General features: G+C 53.4%; 7 protein-coding genes across 7 annotated transcripts; 1 reads left to right on the top strand and 6 right to left on the bottom strand.

The window, feature by feature from the left end:
• Positions 1 to 19: 19 nt before the first annotated feature.
• Positions 20 to 2,170, bottom strand: BO86DRAFT_426937 (putative C6 transcription factor; the record flags this gene model as incomplete). The annotated part of the gene is made up of 7 exons (XM_025675537.1): positions 20 to 217; positions 273 to 427; positions 503 to 923; positions 1,032 to 1,455; positions 1,542 to 1,699; positions 1,964 to 2,053; positions 2,117 to 2,170. Coding segments are annotated over 7 exons (1,500 nt in total), but the record flags the coding sequence as incomplete, so codon positions are not given.
• A 747-nt stretch (positions 2,171 to 2,917) lies between these two features.
• BO86DRAFT_309768 (fumarylacetoacetate hydrolase family protein) lies at positions 2,918 to 4,032 on the bottom strand (the record flags this gene model as incomplete). The annotated part of the gene is made up of 4 exons (XM_025667830.1): positions 2,918 to 3,397; positions 3,477 to 3,541; positions 3,663 to 3,705; positions 3,766 to 4,032. 4 exons carry the CDS (start codon positions 4,030 to 4,032, stop codon positions 2,918 to 2,920), a joined length of 855 nt encoding a protein of 284 aa, XP_025529058.1.
• Positions 4,033 to 4,753: 721 nt separating this feature from the next.
• On the bottom strand, positions 4,754 to 5,758 carry BO86DRAFT_309938 (class II aldolase/adducin family protein; the record flags this gene model as incomplete). The annotated part of the gene is made up of 3 exons (XM_025667836.1): positions 4,754 to 4,990; positions 5,051 to 5,421; positions 5,509 to 5,758. The coding sequence occupies 3 exons, from the start codon at positions 5,756 to 5,758 to the stop codon at positions 4,754 to 4,756; spliced, it is 858 nt and encodes a 285-aa protein (XP_025529057.1).
• An 812-nt stretch (positions 5,759 to 6,570) lies between these two features.
• Positions 6,571 to 7,610, bottom strand: BO86DRAFT_426936 (6-phosphogluconate dehydrogenase C-terminal domain-like protein; the record flags this gene model as incomplete). Its single annotated transcript, XM_025675536.1, has 2 exons — positions 6,571 to 7,438; positions 7,498 to 7,610. The coding sequence occupies 2 exons, from the start codon at positions 7,608 to 7,610 to the stop codon at positions 6,571 to 6,573; spliced, it is 981 nt and encodes a 326-aa protein (XP_025529056.1).
• A 1,062-nt stretch (positions 7,611 to 8,672) lies between these two features.
• Positions 8,673 to 9,878, bottom strand: BO86DRAFT_398202 (tyrosinase family protein; the record flags this gene model as incomplete). The annotated part of the gene is made up of 3 exons (XM_025673534.1): positions 8,673 to 8,891; positions 8,976 to 9,684; positions 9,757 to 9,878. 3 exons carry the CDS (start codon positions 9,876 to 9,878, stop codon positions 8,673 to 8,675), a joined length of 1,050 nt encoding a protein of 349 aa, XP_025529055.1.
• Positions 9,879 to 11,889: 2,011 nt separating this feature from the next.
• BO86DRAFT_426930 (putative multi-copper oxidase) lies at positions 11,890 to 14,307 on the top strand (the record flags this gene model as incomplete). Its single annotated transcript, XM_025675535.1, has 6 exons — positions 11,890 to 12,055; positions 12,163 to 12,254; positions 12,346 to 12,420; positions 12,508 to 12,743; positions 12,848 to 14,008; positions 14,115 to 14,307. 6 exons carry the CDS (start codon positions 11,890 to 11,892, stop codon positions 14,305 to 14,307), a joined length of 1,923 nt encoding a protein of 640 aa, XP_025529054.1.
• Positions 14,308 to 14,543: 236 nt separating this feature from the next.
• On the bottom strand, positions 14,544 to 16,750 carry BO86DRAFT_309855 (uncharacterized protein; the record flags this gene model as incomplete). The annotated part of the gene is made up of 5 exons (XM_025667831.1): positions 14,544 to 14,826; positions 14,916 to 15,667; positions 15,775 to 16,126; positions 16,178 to 16,584; positions 16,658 to 16,750. 5 exons carry the CDS (start codon positions 16,748 to 16,750, stop codon positions 14,544 to 14,546), a joined length of 1,887 nt encoding a protein of 628 aa, XP_025529053.1.
• Positions 16,751 to 16,785: the final 35 nt, after the last annotated feature.

Here is a 16,785-nt window from a genome sequence, read left to right as displayed (position 1 = left end):
TTGACTTGAGAGATTCATGCATCAATCGATCGATTTCCCGTATTTGACGGTGAAGCTTAGATGAGAGACAGGACGGCGAATGGCGAGTGGACTCAATCTTCTCGAGGAATTCTACGAGAATAAGCAGGATATTTCTCACTTCCAGATATCTCCACGCAGAAATGGGTGGTTGGATAGCATCCCCGAGCAACTGCCCGACCTGAGCGAGGTGATGCAGCTGCGTGCCGCGGGTCAGTAGCTGGGGCACTCCTAGAGGCTGGGCAATGACTTACGGAACCCATACTGAGGCTTTGAAAGAACTCGAGGGGGGCAGCACTGAGCTCGTCTAAGAGTTCACTCGCGATGGAACACCGCAATTGCAGGTTGGGTGGTTCTCTACCGACGAGGTACATCTTCAGGTTTTGCGTGGTAAGGATGATGTTAGACGCTGTATCACACTCCTGGTCAACGTTGAGCTTTGCGTGACCCGGAACCAGCCAGGGAAAAGGGAGGGGAGACCTACCCACAAGTCGACATCGATCAGCCTGGAGATCTCCGGTAATATTCTCAATGGCTCTCAGGCGGGGTGGCAGCTCACTATGCATCTTAGAGATGAACTGGAGGCTTTCAGAAAGAAAGCCCTTCGGTGGCTCTATCCGCGCTAAGAAGGCGTTCGTTACCGACTCAGGCCTCTCGGTCGTGGGCTCTTTTCTCATACTGCGAGCTCGATCCATGTTCTCCTGGAGTCGATACATATCCGTGCAGAAGTTCCACCCGCGGAGGAAGGAGACCTGGTCCGGCCTTAGCTGCAGCCCCGTGGCCGTGATGTCCTCATCGTCCACAACTTCTGCCGGGTAAAGAACGGTCGCCTTTCCCTCGGCCTGCAGCGTCGGTAGGTCAAAGTTGATTGAGAGATATCGTTCTTGTTGATAAACGCACCAGAACTTGAGAATTTGTGGTCTCCGTTAGCCTAAAGATAATCGACCTGCGGCAGCTCCCTGAAGCACGAATCCCTGCAAGGAGAAGAGGTGAGGATTTCAGAAGCTACGTACTAGTCTGCGGCGTTCTTGTCGCTGAATCTCATTCAGGTCGTTTGGCCAAAAGGCCTCCCGATCGAACTTGTGGATGGTAGACAGGCAGAAATAATTGGTCATGTGTGCCACGAGCTTCGCCATATCTCCATTCTGCAAGCAGGCTGAAGCCAAGAGGGCGCTGGCTTTCATGGCCTGACAGTAATCATCGATGATGGTGACATCCAGAGGTATTGCACCGACGGCGGCAGCGTAGCACCGAAGAGACAGCTCCCTGGCTTCGAAGCCGGTCAGAGTCAGGTCGGTAGAGACGGCGAGACACCCATGCACGCGTCCGGCCGCGAGGGCGCAAACCGCCATGGTGACCACATATATACCCCAGTCCGACCGATATTCTTGCCCGCGAACTTGGGCCTCAAAGGTGGGCCAATGAAAGTATGGGCGTCTTGTTTGTTCTTCAGTAGCTTGCTCGTGGGCCAGGGAGATAAATTGAATCCAGCCCTGCAAGGCAAGGTGCAGTCCAGTACTCACATTGGATATATTGTTCGGTGAAAGAATTGAATCAAACAGTAGATGGTGTCCGGCTTCAAAAAAGTCTCGACGGCAGAATACAATACGGCGTGAGCTGGAGGACCAGAGGCAATGCTGGAATCGTCGTCGTGGATGGAGGCGATGGATGGAGCGGATGGCTCAACGTGATGGGGTGTCGGCAGCTTGCCTCCTGGGACCGAGTCCACTCTCACCTCTACTGCAGGCTCAGTACCATCCTGGGGGGTGTAGCTGGCAAGAATTGGCGTATCCGGGCTATGTGAATCCGTCGCCACGGCTTGTTGTTTCTTGAGACGTGCTGGTGGCGGCTGTGGTCCATGTGTCAGGTCAGCAGGAGGGGGAAAAAGACGAAAACTATAGCCTTGAGCACAACCACTGCTATATCAGGCCAGGAACCCACATACCCCCCGTCGTTTCACTGGACGACTGTATGTGCACTCGAGCTTTTGTTCCTCGCATCTCGCACAAACCGTTCCTTCGATTCCCGGGGAGCACTTGGGGGCTAACTGTGAACAAACTACTCGCTTCAGCTTTTGCGGGAAGAATTATCTACCTACCCTGCACGCATTTCGATGGCATCGATCGCAGGCACGCTGTTGCGCTGTCAGCATGCCAAATAGTGTCTAGGCTGCTCTTGTGACAACAGAGCCCAAGGGACAGAGCACCTACCCCATTCCGCTTTCTTTTAAGAACTCGGGGTCCGCTCTCGGTTCGAAGAGTTACTCCAGATTCTGTTGGTGCCGTCGAGGCCATGACTCGAACGGCTACAACGGCCAGCTGTTGCGTCCGGAAAAAAGAGGTGGTGGAGAGAGTCGACCTGTTCAAGTAAGGGCGGAAAGACAGACTGAGGGAATGAGAGAAGGTTTCGCCGGCTTGATGATGGTGATGCAGAGCTTGGTCCCAAACCTTGCCTTTTGTAAGTACCCGCAAAGTTGCAGTGTCCATGCAGTCGATGCGGGGTGGGTATCCTTCAAATCCGGGGATGGTACAGGTGAGTCTGAAGAGGTATGACTACTAATCCCAGAAAGTATAAGTGTGTCCTAGCGCAACGACTGCGAGCCTACTCGTGGGCTGTTGCATTGATAAATTACGGTCTTGATGGAAAAGCTGTAACGTGGTGACTAAGCGGGGAAGACTATGCCCTAATACAGATGTGCTCAAAGCCGACCATTTCGTATGGGAGTATGTAGGGAAGCACTGCCTTTTGAACCCTGCCCAGTCTTCTGGATCTAATTGGTGCTACTTTCGTCGATAGCACCGTCTGTCGACAAGAAAAAAGAAACAAAGACACGTCGGGCAGTTGGATTACGACAGGTAGAAGCTTCTATCACCAGCTACCCGCCCCACTCCTCACCGTTTCATGGCTCGAAGACAAACTTATTGCAGATGTGACCGATCTGGTCGATTTCAATCTTTACCTCGTCCCCATCTTTCAGGAATTTGGGGCCCCCCTTGATGAAAGTGCCCACCCCGTAGGGAGTGCCAGTCATGATTACAGACCCTTTTCGAAGGGTGCGGCCCTGGCTGAAGAATCGCACGATGGCGCCAACATCGAAAATGAGATCGTCGATCCCGGATTCCTGCCTCTTCTCACCGTTCACCCAGGTTCGCAAGGTCAGTGCTCCAGGGTTGGGGACGACGGTGGAGGAGACCAGGACTGGACCCAACGGCGCGAACCCCTCAAAGGATTTGGCGTAGTTGGACTGTCCCCCCGTCGCCCTTTGCCACCATCGACTCGACACATCGTTTCCGATTGTGTATCCCAGGACGTATACCATCGGATCGGCCTGTTCCGAAAGGTTGCACACGTCCTCGCCGATTACAACCACTAATTCACCCTGAACCACGACGAAAAGGTCAGCTGATGGCCTGTCATTTTCCTCCCCGGGAGGGGGGGCACAAAGCACTGATTCATACCTCGTAATCCACTTCTTTGGCCGAGTGATGAACATAGATATCCTCGAAGGGGCCCGCCATAGCATCTAAGCGAAATAAGAAAAATATGTTAGACATCAAAATCCTCTCCGAGTGCGGAACTGATCTCCCCCCCCCCCGCCTCTTTACTTCAGTTTGTCCTCCCAGAACAGCATGACACAAACTCACCCGGATATTTCACAAAAGTCTTCGGATAGGTAGGAATTGGGTCCTATATCTGTCAGCTGGCCATGGTCGATCAATCGGCTGCCGCTGGATCGCTGCCACTCACTCCGGACTCCTCCGCATGCTTTCGGTAATTCAGACCAACACCATAGATAAATGGAACCTCCGGAAATGGACTCAGGACCTCCTTCACCACCGCCCTCTGGTCGGTAAGTCGTAGATGCTCATCCCAGGGTGACTTGCCCTCGTAAATCAACACCTCAGTGCCCGCAAGCTCTTGAGTCCACAGGTGGCTCTCTGGAAGCTCCCCCATGTGAGTCTCACCAGACGTGCTCAGGAAGCGTATCAGTCTTTGAAACTTCGGGTTCGCCATTGGAAATTCGATTTTGTGGAAAATGGCAGGGTCGTCGTTGCTGTAGAGCAGAGTTGTCAAGGGGAGGATGTTCGACCATTTTTATTTGCGGAAAATAAAGACTTGCTTGGAGACTATGACTACCATGAGAAACGACCGGTTAATTTTTTCGCATGAACAGATCACCCAAGTGAGTAGTCCGTGCATGTGTGCACTTTCAATTTCCCCAACGACCCTCTCACAGCAATGTTGATACGGCTTTCGGCCTATGGGACGCGGGCGGAGTTCGCTTTCCAGTCACAGTCCTATAGCTCCTGTTAGGTTTAACCGATCTCGCCCAAGCCCTTGTTTCCCTAGCCATCATTTTGAGATACAGCGTGGTGTAGGTTCCTTTTCTTGGCATCAAGAGGCTGTCGTACCCTTTCCGCCTGAGTCTTGATCCCACCCGGAATCCCCAGTCGCAGAGACAAGACAGAACCCGAATTACCAAGCTGAATGCGGGCCGAAGGAATGTATGCCCATCGCTATCAGCTCTACCACGGATGTAAATTCAAGTAGATAGTATATCTTTCCTCTCTCTCGGCTGTGTGCTCTTACTACCACCGTCGTTGAGTAAGCTTGTCCGTATCGACGCTTGGACGATGAGACGACGACTAGACGCATTATTGAGTAATTGACCAGATTAAGGGATGAGAGAAAACATTGCTATTGCACTGCAGACTGTAGTCCGTTGCCAAACTATCTAGAGAAGAAACGAGCCATGCGTCTTGGCCACGATATCATCGTAATATGGCTGGAATGCCAGCCATCCCTTCTCCGAACTTCCGACTTGCTTCGCAGTAAACTCCGCTTCCTCCTGGGAGATAATCTTCTTTCTGTGCCCACTGCCTCTTTCAGCTGCATCGACCAACAATTGGGCGTGACAGGTCCTGTCGAGACTGATAAACCAGAATGCGGCTTCATCGATGGTTCCTCCCACCTGCGAAGCGTGTTCGAATTAGTGTGATTATTGAGATAAGGGCGAGGCCAAAAATCTCACCGTTAGCAAACCGTGGTTCTGGAGAATGGCCGCCTTCCCTCGGCCGAGGGCCTGGGCGATCCGCTTGCCCTCCTCTCGGTCCAGTACCACCCCACCGAACTCGGTATAGACCGCGTGATCGTTGTAGAAGCGGAGGGCGTCCTGGCTGATCATGTCGAGCTCCCGACCGAAGGCACTGAAGGCCTTCCCGTAGACCGAGTGAGCGTGGCAAGCAGCGTTCACCTCCGGACGGGCCTTGTGGATCTCGCTGTGAATGGCAAAGGCCGCTCCGTTGATGGGCTCGTTGCCCTCGACCACCTCGCCGTCTTCGTTGACGAGGACCAGATCCGACACCCTGATCTGAGAGAAGTGTTGGGAGAGTGGATTGAGCCCTGTGGATTGGAGAAAAGTGATTCTGTTAATTGAGATCCCAGGTGTCGCATGTCCTGTCCTGATGACGCCACAGCCGGGCTACGTACAGAAATGGTTCGTCAGAATTGGGTCTCGCACAGAAATGTGTCCCGCAATCCCCTCGTCGAATCCCTGGTCGGCGAAGACGCGAAAGGCGGCTGCGAGATGCTGCTTCCGGTACGTTCTCTCCTCAAGAGCTGTCTCGAAGTGTGGTCGTGCTCGGATGTTGAGCTTGCGACCATCCTTGGCCAGCCCCAGGGCGCCCGAGGCAGCATTGACCTGGGTTTCATTCATCAGAACGGTTGCGGTGGGGGCCATCTTTCTCGTGTGAGCAGAGCAAAGCTGTACCAACGAGAAATGGAATTTGCAATGGGTCAGAAAGATGCGGTATATCGATATATGGTTCCGTATCGGCAGGGCCAGACCGCTACGCACGGTATAAATCGTGAACGGAAGGACAGTCAGTGGGGAGTTTAGCCGCTTCCCCTCCAAGTCAAAATTACCTTGATCGCAGGAATAGCCGGCGGAGATGACGACCCAAAGACTCTGAACCTCATTTACGTCTACTGATAGGGTTTTGCAGCCGTTGGCGGCCATGCTTGCTGGAATTTGTCCGATTTCAAGAGTCCCAAACCCCAAACCCCACATGCCACTGGCTGGCTGCACTTGCCCGCGTTTGTGCCGAGCAGATACAATCTCTATTCCCGACCGCATGGCCGGAAGACCTTCCTTGAGAGGGGAGAATCAACTATGTCACTGGATTCACAAGAAAAAGGAACACGAAGGAAAAAGCCCAGCGTTCGATCGGAGAGATTTTATCTCCAGGCGATTTGTCGTTGACCATTGTATGTGCTGTGATCTAGGGTCGTGGCATGCCAGTTGGCTGACCAATGTCCCGCTCCTGGTCGATCACGATTTCGGAGGACGCATAGTGTTTCTTTTGGTCAACCTTTTGCCTCTAGATTCAGTGATCTGGATCTTAGACATAGCTAGAGTAGTATTGGCGAGGAAGAGAACAAGAAGAAGATGGCGAGGGCTCGGTTGGACTATATACAACTTGTAGAACAGTACGTAGAAAACGAAAACCACTGAGCACACCACAGACACGAATCCGGATTCCACCGATCAAATCACTCCTTCACCTTGGGCTTCAAAGTCTCCTCAATGGCGACCGCAACGTCGATGGCAGTCGTGCCTCGCACGCGATGCTCGGGTCTTTCTTGTCCCAGCACCGTGTCCTCCGCCAGAGTTCGAAACACCTCGGCGACGCGGCGGTAGATATCTGCGCTCCCCGGGGGCCCAGTCACGTTGTCCCAGCCCCCGTCCTCTCCGAAGCACCGACCAATCTCCCACATCTCCTCGACCCAGCGACCGGCCTTGGGGGGGATCTCGGTGATCATGCGAGTGGTGCTCTCCTGGAGCGCGGGCTGGAAGTGCTTGAGAAACTCCTGGAGGGGCTCGTAGACTCCCAAGGCCTCGGCGGTGGTGAATGACTGAATGGATAGAGCAATGAGCCCTTTGATCAAAGCACCAAAGCAGCACTTGAGCCCACTCGCCGCGCCTACGGTGGGACCGAGATGAGTGACGTTGAGCACGCGAGCGAGCTGAGGGTCGGGGAGCTCAGGCCCAGCCAGCGGGATGGCCGGCCGCTTCCACTGGATGCCGTCCCCACCCTTCTGCCCTGTAGGGGGCAGTGGGGACGGCGGCCCCCCTAGAATGCCTCCGTCGATAAACACCACCGTCTTGGGCGCATGGAACCGAAACTCCTCGGCCATGTGGCGTGCCCGCCCGGGACTCACCGCGTTGAGGTCGAGATAGTAGAGTGGAGGGGATGCCTCGTCCCTGTATGAGGCCGCGGCAGTGAAAATTCGTTGCGCGGTTCCCAGCGCATCCCGTGGGGGCACAATCGATAAGATGTAGTCGGCTTGGACTACCAAATCTTCGTCACTGTTCAGTAGTGTGATCGATGCCGCCTCCGCGCGTTTGTATGTATACGGACTGAGAATGGCAAAGTCAGTACTAGGTGTGTATTCTACGTTGTCCGTAGTCATGCGTACCTTCTGCCAGTGATATTGGTCAGAACCACGTAGCCATGGGCCACCAGCAACTTGGCAATACCCGCACCCATCTCTCCGATGGACACAATACCGACTTTCGGAGAACGAGTCATCTTGCGTAGGAACGTAGGACTTGACGACTTGGACTTGACCTGGACATAGGAGTAGTTTGACGGAGGGGGAATTCCAACAGGCTATCTGCGGGAGGTAGGGGGGAGTCAAACTAGCCCTTATAGATTGCGGCGATGTATACCCCGTAGTATAGATGAAGACTTCAGGGTACTTCCGTACTCCTGCATGGCAAGTCTCTCTAACACACACAGTTTAACCGACGGTCTCATTTTGCAATCAATGGGAAGTACCGGTAGAATAACAGTATTGTACTTTTATCGTATTGTACGGTACGTAGTTTCATATCGGAGAAACCATTTCAATCCATTTGAGCTCCTTCGCCACTGCATTGGGACAACCTACTTCCCACTAAGTCCAAAAAAGGTATGGGAATCACCGCTTAGTCACCATCCCATGGCCATCGCCCTTTTCAGACTTTCCGGCTACGCAGTATGATCTTCATAGCCACCAATGCCAACAACCAACAACCAAGGCTCATTACGTATTCTGTTCTGGATCAGTGCTTGCGGGGAAAGGATAGGGAAGGGACTGTACTAGATACCTTAGCCTGATTGGCCAAACTTTTGCCCTCGCACCCATTCCCCTCTTCCATCATTGGTAAATTCTCTCAGCCCTCGGACGACCCCTGGAGAACACTTGGGTCTTTATCCGGCCTGAATATGCAGGGAGGTCACGGGAAAATAGAGGGAGATTCATTCGTGGGGTTGAGTGTACGCCTAAAATCCCTCCGGTGGTGCCTACCTGGGCCTCAATATCGGGAAAATACTCTTGACAAAAAAAAAGGGGTGGGGCAGCAGAGATTTTACCGCGAGTAATTGGCACAGAAGAATGACAGGTTTTCACTAAGCCGAACTCGGCGACCTGAGAATTGATTCTGGATACGACCGCTCCTACTGCTAGCATTACAGGGCAGCAACTTGCAGAGGTGGACTATGTACAGATGTTGTTGCAAGCTTCCGTGATAAAAACCCCAACTTAGATTCTGTGGACGCAGGCGTTGGTGCACCTCCTCGGAGACACTTCATCCCTCCTTCTATACCCAATCACTCGTATCGGTAACAAAATGGCTCTGCTTGAATGTCCATCAAGGACCGAGTGGTCCGGTCCTGGCTCAAGGGGCCCCAGGTGAGCAGGTCCTCGAGGGTGAGTTCGCGAGAGGGAGGGACATTCTCCAGGGTCATGGTCCCATTCAGGGCGTACCGCCGGGTGTCGAGATCCATCGTCTGCCACGTCCACCACATGTGGTCGACCTGCGCATGATGCTGTGGGCCACGCCTCCGTTAGGACTTGTCTATCTTTCGCAGCAAGAGGGCGTGAACGAGACGAACACAGACCAGGGAACGTACCAAGAAGAACACCGGATCGGTGGGACTGGTGAACAGGTCCGCTCCGTTGCCACCCATGGCGACATGACCACCGCCGTGAGGACCGTAGTGAGAATCACCTTCCGGCGTGGAGAGATAGTTCTGGAAGTCGCCGATGGTGGGCTGCGCCAGGAGAGTGTCGATACAGCTGTAGTTGTTGTTCACGCGTAGGGCCTCGTCACTGAGGCCGCGCTGGAAGCATGAGGGCTCATAGTCGAAAGACCAACTGGGGATGGTGCCGCTGCCATTGTTCTGGATGTTATCTGTGATGATTGATTGCGGGAAGGAAGGGTACGGAGACGTGTAGTTCGCAAACGGGCCCTTGTAGACGCACGAATCATTGGCTCGCCCATTGCTGCCCAGTGAATACTCGCTACCATCGAAGATGGTCGAATTGGCCAACGTCCCGTCCGGGCCTGCGTAGGCCGGCCAGTTCCAGTAGGGTTGCGCCCCCTCGTAGCCGCACTCTTCGCGAAGCGCAGCCTCGTAGAGCCACACGTACCCGCGATGCCATGGCAAGAACAGGGCATCGAGGTGCATCACGAAGGTGTAATTGATGTGAGTGGCGATAAAATCGGCGTACCGGTTCTTGGCCCCCGGATACTCCGTGCTGTCCAGCTTCGATGGCAGATTCTGCAGGCAGGTTACCGCATCCGTATAAGCCACCCGCTCCGCCAGAGTCAGATTCGACCTATACATCGGTTGTCAATAATCCTGCTGGGGCAAGAGGAAAAAAAGCAGTAGGCATGGAGTAGCTTCGAACCATTCTTTCCGCACCATCATGTTGTCCTCGGTGCACATCGAGCGGGAGGCAGGTGCTGCAGTGCCCAGCAAGCACAGCGAGAGGATGCTGAACAGCATGGAAACTGAGGCTTTCGCAGACATGGTTAAGCGAGCCTGGAATGGCAAGATGAGTGAAGGTTGAGGACAGCGAAACAAAAACAAGCACGTCGAGAGGAAACCGTGAAGAACAGACGGCCTCTGTGCGTAACCGGTTGAGCCTGGTTCTCTTTGATGAGACTTCTGGGACCGTTCTTGTGCTTTATAACCATTTTCTGGGACGTCCAGAAGGTGCTCTGGGCGAGCCTGGGCTAAATCCTTCATCAATTGCTCGATATTAGTATATCGTTAGAGGAGACAGCGAGCCACAATTGCCCCTCTCTCTCATAGGCCACATTGGACTTTTGAGGTCGTCGAGAAAAGTCTTTTGGTGCCTCGTCCGAGCTAGTCACCCCGAAGGGCCATGTGATCCCATCCTGTGCAGCGCAGTGTCAGAAGTCAAGCCCTCATCTCTTATGACAGTGGGCCTAGGGATTCCTAGCTGCTAGCCGTTTCTACACGTATACGAGACTGCAGGCTCAGTTTGATAGAACTTGGGCGTTTAATCTCTTCTGCGAGGGAGGTCGAGTGGGTCTTCGACAGGGAAGAATTCGGCATTGGAATGATTACCTGGTCCCTTGCACCGGAGGAATGACTGTAATAGCACATTAGGGTAACCAATAGCTCCATATTCAAGTTTGGCCTTAGGGACACTATCGCTGCATTAGCTCTTCCACACCACGAGACATGTTGCGGGGAACGGCACAAAGGACGGACGGTATGGCAGTAAGGTATTGTACACCGGAGTTTGAATGGGCGTCGAGAATTCAGAAAAGGCGCGGGTCTCATTAATTACCCCGTGACCAGGAACCAGCAATTTCGGGGTTTGAATTGTGCTGAGTAGAGCCGGACTGACAGGTGGGGCTGGCTAGCCTTCAATATCAATGCATGCCAACGCCGTACTCGGTAGACAGAGACTGGGGGCTAAGCAAACCCGGTAATATTTCCGTTTCGATCTCCTTTTGTACGGGTTCCTGGGGTAGGCATTGGGTGTACGCCACTAGGGTATGGTATTCGACACTCACTAGTGCGAGCGTCAATGATTTAGGATAATAATCGTGACAAATTGCCAACACCCCAACTGCCTCAATGGCGGGAAATCAGGGATAAGATCTATTCGCTGCACGAGGTCCTCCCTCTCAGCCTCTCAAAATCCTTGGTCTGTGATTCGGCAAAGAGAGTTGCCTGCCCTTCATCTGGTTCAGTCTGGCAGAGCTTGCTTCCTTGTATGAGAGGACTGAATGTATGGTTCACGCGGGCTTACTTGTCTCACGTGGATTCGCGCAAACATCCGACAAGTCAAGCGATGGCAAATCATAAGGTCAATCTGTTAAACTGTTGATGTCGGAGCAGTTTCCGTCCAATTTAACCACTCTGAATCGACTCGGCGACTTGGCTTGAAGAAGCTCACCCGGTAGGAGCTACTCGGAGCTAGTCTTTCCGATAAACTGAGACATTGCAGCACGCTATTCAGAGACTGCCTTGGCTATTTCTCCGAGCTCTAGTCTAACACTATCTACCATCCTATGTGATTATCAACCTAGCAAGACATTTCCCGTTTGACCAAATTGAACAACCATCGGGCATACCCTATGGGACTATTCGTGATTGGACGTAGCGGGCAGATGCTTGTTGTTGATGCGTAGTATCGCTTCAGTGACCTCTCCCCCTTGGTCAGGATAGATCCTCTTTTGGGTACCTGGAGCGGTATTACCAAGTCGGCAAACACACATACACACACGTCTTGCTCTCGTCAGTAAGGATGGAAAAAGCCTCCTTGAAGTCTTCGACTACCGGGATCCACTACCCCAGCCCCATGGGGCCCCTGCGGAGAAGTCACGAACGAATCCAAGCCCTCTCCACTGATCAATTCTCTGCCGATCACTTCACCGCATTATACAGGAACAGGCGTGAATCAGCGAGTGGTGTATAAATGTGATTGTCTGGCAACCATGGGGTATTGTTGAGGTGCTTCGTTCTGGCATTGTTGCTTTTATTCTGGATTACGTTTGACAAGATGCATGTTCGTGGACTTTTGTGGACTTTGCTCACATGTGTCTCTGGAACTCTGGCCGCCCACCTGACCCGACACGATGAGTCCTTCAGCCCCGACTACATCCTTCGGGTGACTGAGGACACCGTCCCCATTGCTTGCCGGACCCGGTATTCTGCCCTCGTCAACGGTAAGATCCCACCTTCGAATCCATCTCCCAAAAGAATATTGCACTTGGAGCCAAGGATCTAGAGAAGAAAAGAGTACTAAACTGAGATACACATACTTTCCTGGCAGGCAGTATCCCTGGTCCAACCCTCTATTTGAGAGAGAATCAAACAACGTGGGTGCGCGTGTATAACGACATGCTATCGAACAACCTCACAATTGTAGGTCCCTAGATTCTCACCAAGACGAGGAGACGTGTGGGTTATCTCGAATACTGACCATACTTGACGCATTGTCTCGCAAACCATATAGCACTGGCATGGTTTAACTGCCTCTGCTGCACCGTGGGCAGATGGTACTCCCTCAGCCAGCCAATGGCCAATAAAGGTGAGGCCCCCTCTTCTAAATCCACGTCCATCACGAGATCCGAACAGACTAGCTTTTTTTTTTCTCTTTTCTCATATCAGTCTGTAGGCTCAGCACTTTTTCGATTATGAGCTCCGGCCATCCATCGGCGAGGCCGGCTCCTACTTCTACCATTCGCATGTGGGCTTCCAGGCCTCCACTGTAACCGGCCCCTTGATCGTGGCTGAGGCGGATGGCCGGCCACCCTACGAGTATGATGAAGAACGGATACTCTTCCTGTCTGAATTATTCAATGTGACCGACGAAACTGCCACAGAGTGGCTCACTGATCCTGATCTCAAGTGGTAAGTCTATCCAGTTGGGGGGATGCGAGACTGCAGCTCATAGCTCCCGCATTCATCCTTATTCCATCAAATCTGACTCTCAATATCTGTTCTTGATCTGCCAGGCCGGGTGAGGCAGAAGCAATTTTGGTCAATGGGCAAGGTTACCGTGGGCTGAATGGCAGTGAGGCCGAGGCATCCTCGCCCTACGGCGCCTGGGACCCGACGGTTGAAGAGCCATGCAGCGCGGCGGTGATCGAGGTCGAGCCAGACCGGACGTACCGGTTTCGGGCCATCGGCGGTGTTGCCCTCAGTCCTTTGGCCTTTGCTGTAGAGGATCATAACGAGTTGCAAATGATATCTATCGATGGGGCCTACACTCAGCCGGCAAGTACCGCCTGGATTGAGATAGCCGGCGGCCAGCGGTATGATTTCTTGCTGAAGACAAAATCGGTGGCGGAATTAGAGTCACTGCGTCAACAACAGAGGCTGAAAAATGCTACCGCTACCAATTTCTGGATCCAGTTCGAGACTCGTTACAGGGCTATCAACTCGACCTTTTACGCTATTCTGTCGTATAATTCGGACACCAGCAGCAACAAGAGCAATCAACACCAGACCGAGAGGTCTCAGGGGCACAGGGACAACAGCACCATCTACACCACAGTTGACTCCGGTCCCCCAGCACAAAAGCCCATTCACATCCCCTATGCACTGCAGAACTGGATGGAGTACACCTTCGAGCCGTTGGAAGCAAACGGCTTCCCGCCTTCAGACCAGGTCACCCGCGAGGTCTACATCACCGCGGCCCAGATCGTGAGCCCCACTAATCTTGAGAACAAGCACTGGACGATGTCCAACCGAACCTGGGACGAGGCTAATGCAACGGTGCCTTACCTGGTCGACATCTATGCTCACGGGGAGGATGCGATCCCGGACTACGAGGTCGCGGTCCAGCCGCGCAACGGGGGCAGGGATCCGGCGCAGAATGTCTACGCGGCCAAGGCAGGGGAATTGATCGATATCATCTTTGTCAACCAGGCCAACGGACTGGCGGGGGGATTTGATGCCCATCCTTTTCATATTCACGGTGGCCACGTCTGGGATCTCGGATCCGGTCCCGGGGCTTATAACGCGACGGCCAACGAGGCCAAGCTTCGTGGCTACAACCCCGTGCTGCGCGACACAAGTCTGCTCTACAAGTATACCAACGGCGATGGCAGTTCAGCGGGGAACTTCACCAGTCAGGGCTGGCGAGCCTGGCGCTTGAAGGTGGACAATACCGGGTAAGTCACCCTGCCCTATTACCTCTCGACTTACGCCACTCCGGAGGGTGAAGTCGGCAGGATACCGCCTTTTCCGACACTTGATTCCAAAGACTTACATCACCAGGGTATGGATGATTCATTGCCACAATATCTTCCACATGATTATGGGAATGCAGACCGTGTGGGTCATGGGCAATGCATCGGAAATCACACGAAAGGTAGAACCCGCTCTCGTGGAGGGCTATCTGACATTTGGAGGCAACGCGTATGGGAACGCAACCTACGACCCGTTGGTCACTCATTACTTTGACGATTGAGGGTTTTCAGTTTGTCTTTCTCGTTGTCCTTTTATCTCTTTCTTGGGTTTAAAGAAAGATCTTGGGACGCTTTTGAGATTTTTCCTTTGTTTCCCTGCATTGTCTGTCTGTTGTGGTTCTGGTAGGTGTGTTTATATGTGTAGAAGAAGGCAAGGCAGGTGCTACGCCAGTGCGCGAGGGCCTTGTCTTAAAGATATTTCTAGTTTATTATTGCGAATCCTTCCTTCAGGTAAAGACTAAGTTACGCTACTTCCATGCGCCGTGGCACTGCTAGGAGCTTCAGCAATAGCACAGTGCACCAAGCGCGGCAGCTCCCCAATCAACTCTCCTGCGAATTTGATCTTGGTGGTATAGCAAACTGGATCGCTGGTGCGGACACATCGCAGCAGGAGCGCCGAGATGTCTTCCAGAAGCCTGAGGTTATCATTCTGAGAGTTTGGAGCCAGGGCGTTGGCGAAGTACGATAGAATGTGGCAGAATATCACGACACTTGCTTGGACGAAATAGGACAGTGTGAATCTGTTCAACAGGGGGATAGGGGGGACGATGATATGTCAGCAACTTCCAGTATCGTCTAAAATCAAGCACCTTGATTACAGAACACTCACATCAAATTTCGCGAATCAAGTTCAAAGGAAGAATAGAGAAAGCTCCCCAAAAGGGCCCGACTGGCAGCGACGGATATCTCCAGGCTGGACCCCCCCCTTCCATCAGCCCCTTGGTTCTGATTCCACACGGGGCATCGGCTGCTGGCCTGGTGAATCATTATTATAGAGTAGTGATACTGCAGGTGAAAGACCGAGGTCCGCATGTCCACCGATTCGGCCAGACGGGATCGCGTCGCCCCGGAAATCGGTGTAGTCACCACCAGGGAGGGCCGGTTGCGGCGTGGCAGGGACTGTCGCCAGTCTTCGAGCGCACAGTCCAGCGTGCGGATCCTTTCAAGCAACTCTGCATCGGACAATCGCAGCGCTGCCGGGTTGTACAGATCGCGGTATATGCGCGACTGAACCGTAGCCAAAGTCACATAGCGCTCGAGGTAGGAGCCAATGATGGGATCCCCGTGGAGGTGAGACATCTTCGATTCATCCTCGGCCTGGAATCGTCCCCCCCCGGATGGTCGGCTGTGCGACATTTCGAGATCGCAATGGGACTCCTCCATACGTGGAACTAGCCCCGACACTAAGCTGAAGCCCTTGTCGCAGACGTAGGTGATCCAGAACAGGTGCCGTGCGTGATAGTGCAGGGCAGAGGGAATTTCCCACACCGTCGCCGGCGCGAGTTGTCCTTTCAGGTGAAAGACAAAGCGTACCGCAAGGGATAGAAGGTAGTCCACGGTGTAGATATCACCTGCCAATCCCTGCGAGCAAAGACACTTCACAGGGCCACCTGGGTGTTAGAGCCAACATCGCATGGAATGTAGAATGCTGTGAGGATCGGCCGTCAAGATCAGATCGGCTAGCTTACTAGTAACAAAATCGCTTGCAACCCGTCCAGGGTAACCATTTCATTGAGTACCTCAGGGAGTAGACTGTAGGCCTCGTGGAAATAGTCAGTCGTCGACCAAGGGGAGGTCTCGGGGGAGGAAGGGGTTGGATGTTGCGGAATAACCAGCGTCGCCAGCCCATGAAATGCTAAGAGGCAGGCCCTGGCAGCGATCGCCACGGGGGAACCTGGTGATGCCTTTCCATAGTATGCTGCATCAATAGTACTCTGCCAGAGGCTGGGATCCAAGATAGGGAAGATGATTCCATACGCGAGAGAATGGTATTGTTCCAATTCTTCCCGCAGAAGCCTCAGATCGGGCAGGTCGGGCCTGCTACCAGCAGTAGTCGTGCTACCGAATGTAGCCTGACTACTACATGAGAACAGCGGGTCTTTCTTCTTTGACACCAGACACGGTTGCCTTCCCTGGACACCCAGCAGCAGACGGTCGAGACAAGAATTTCGCCCCGTACAGGATTTGAGCCAATCGCGACTGCTTTGAGACAAGGCAGGCTTTCCGTTGAAAGCGCAGATGTTTCCGAGGCACCGCTCCGTCAATTGCTGATGAAGTCCAAGGGGAAAGACTTCAACATTTAGAGCCTGGGCCTGAATCTGAACGGGTGGAGGGGCGGTCGAGGAGGAAGCTAATCTGCGCGGCACGGAAGCCCGCAAAGGGGCGGAGCCGCGGTCGTTCTCTTGTTCCCTTCGTTTACTGGACACTCTGCGAAATGTGCAGGGTTGCTTGCGATGATCGCACCAGTTGCATCTGGGTTTCTGGAGGTCGCATTGGATCTACTTGGGTTAGGTCAAGCCGAACCTGGAGGCAGAACCGCGTGACCGCTGTACTGTACTGTACGGTCCGTACCTTTCTTGCGAAGCACGCATCGCAGGCTTGAGCGGCACGTCCTGGCCGTTTCCGCTTTCCTGTCTTGATTGCAGTCCACGGACTCAATATCATGATTGCTGAGAGGGGTCAGAAGACTTCTTTGGCGA

The sequence above is a fragment of the Aspergillus japonicus genome (genome assembly GCF_003184785.1).
Source record: "Aspergillus japonicus CBS 114.51 unplaced genomic scaffold BO86scaffold_15, whole genome shotgun sequence".
Taxonomy (NCBI): domain Eukaryota; kingdom Fungi; phylum Ascomycota; class Eurotiomycetes; order Eurotiales; family Aspergillaceae; genus Aspergillus; species Aspergillus japonicus.
This window is presented reverse-complemented; position numbering and strand designations above follow the sequence as displayed.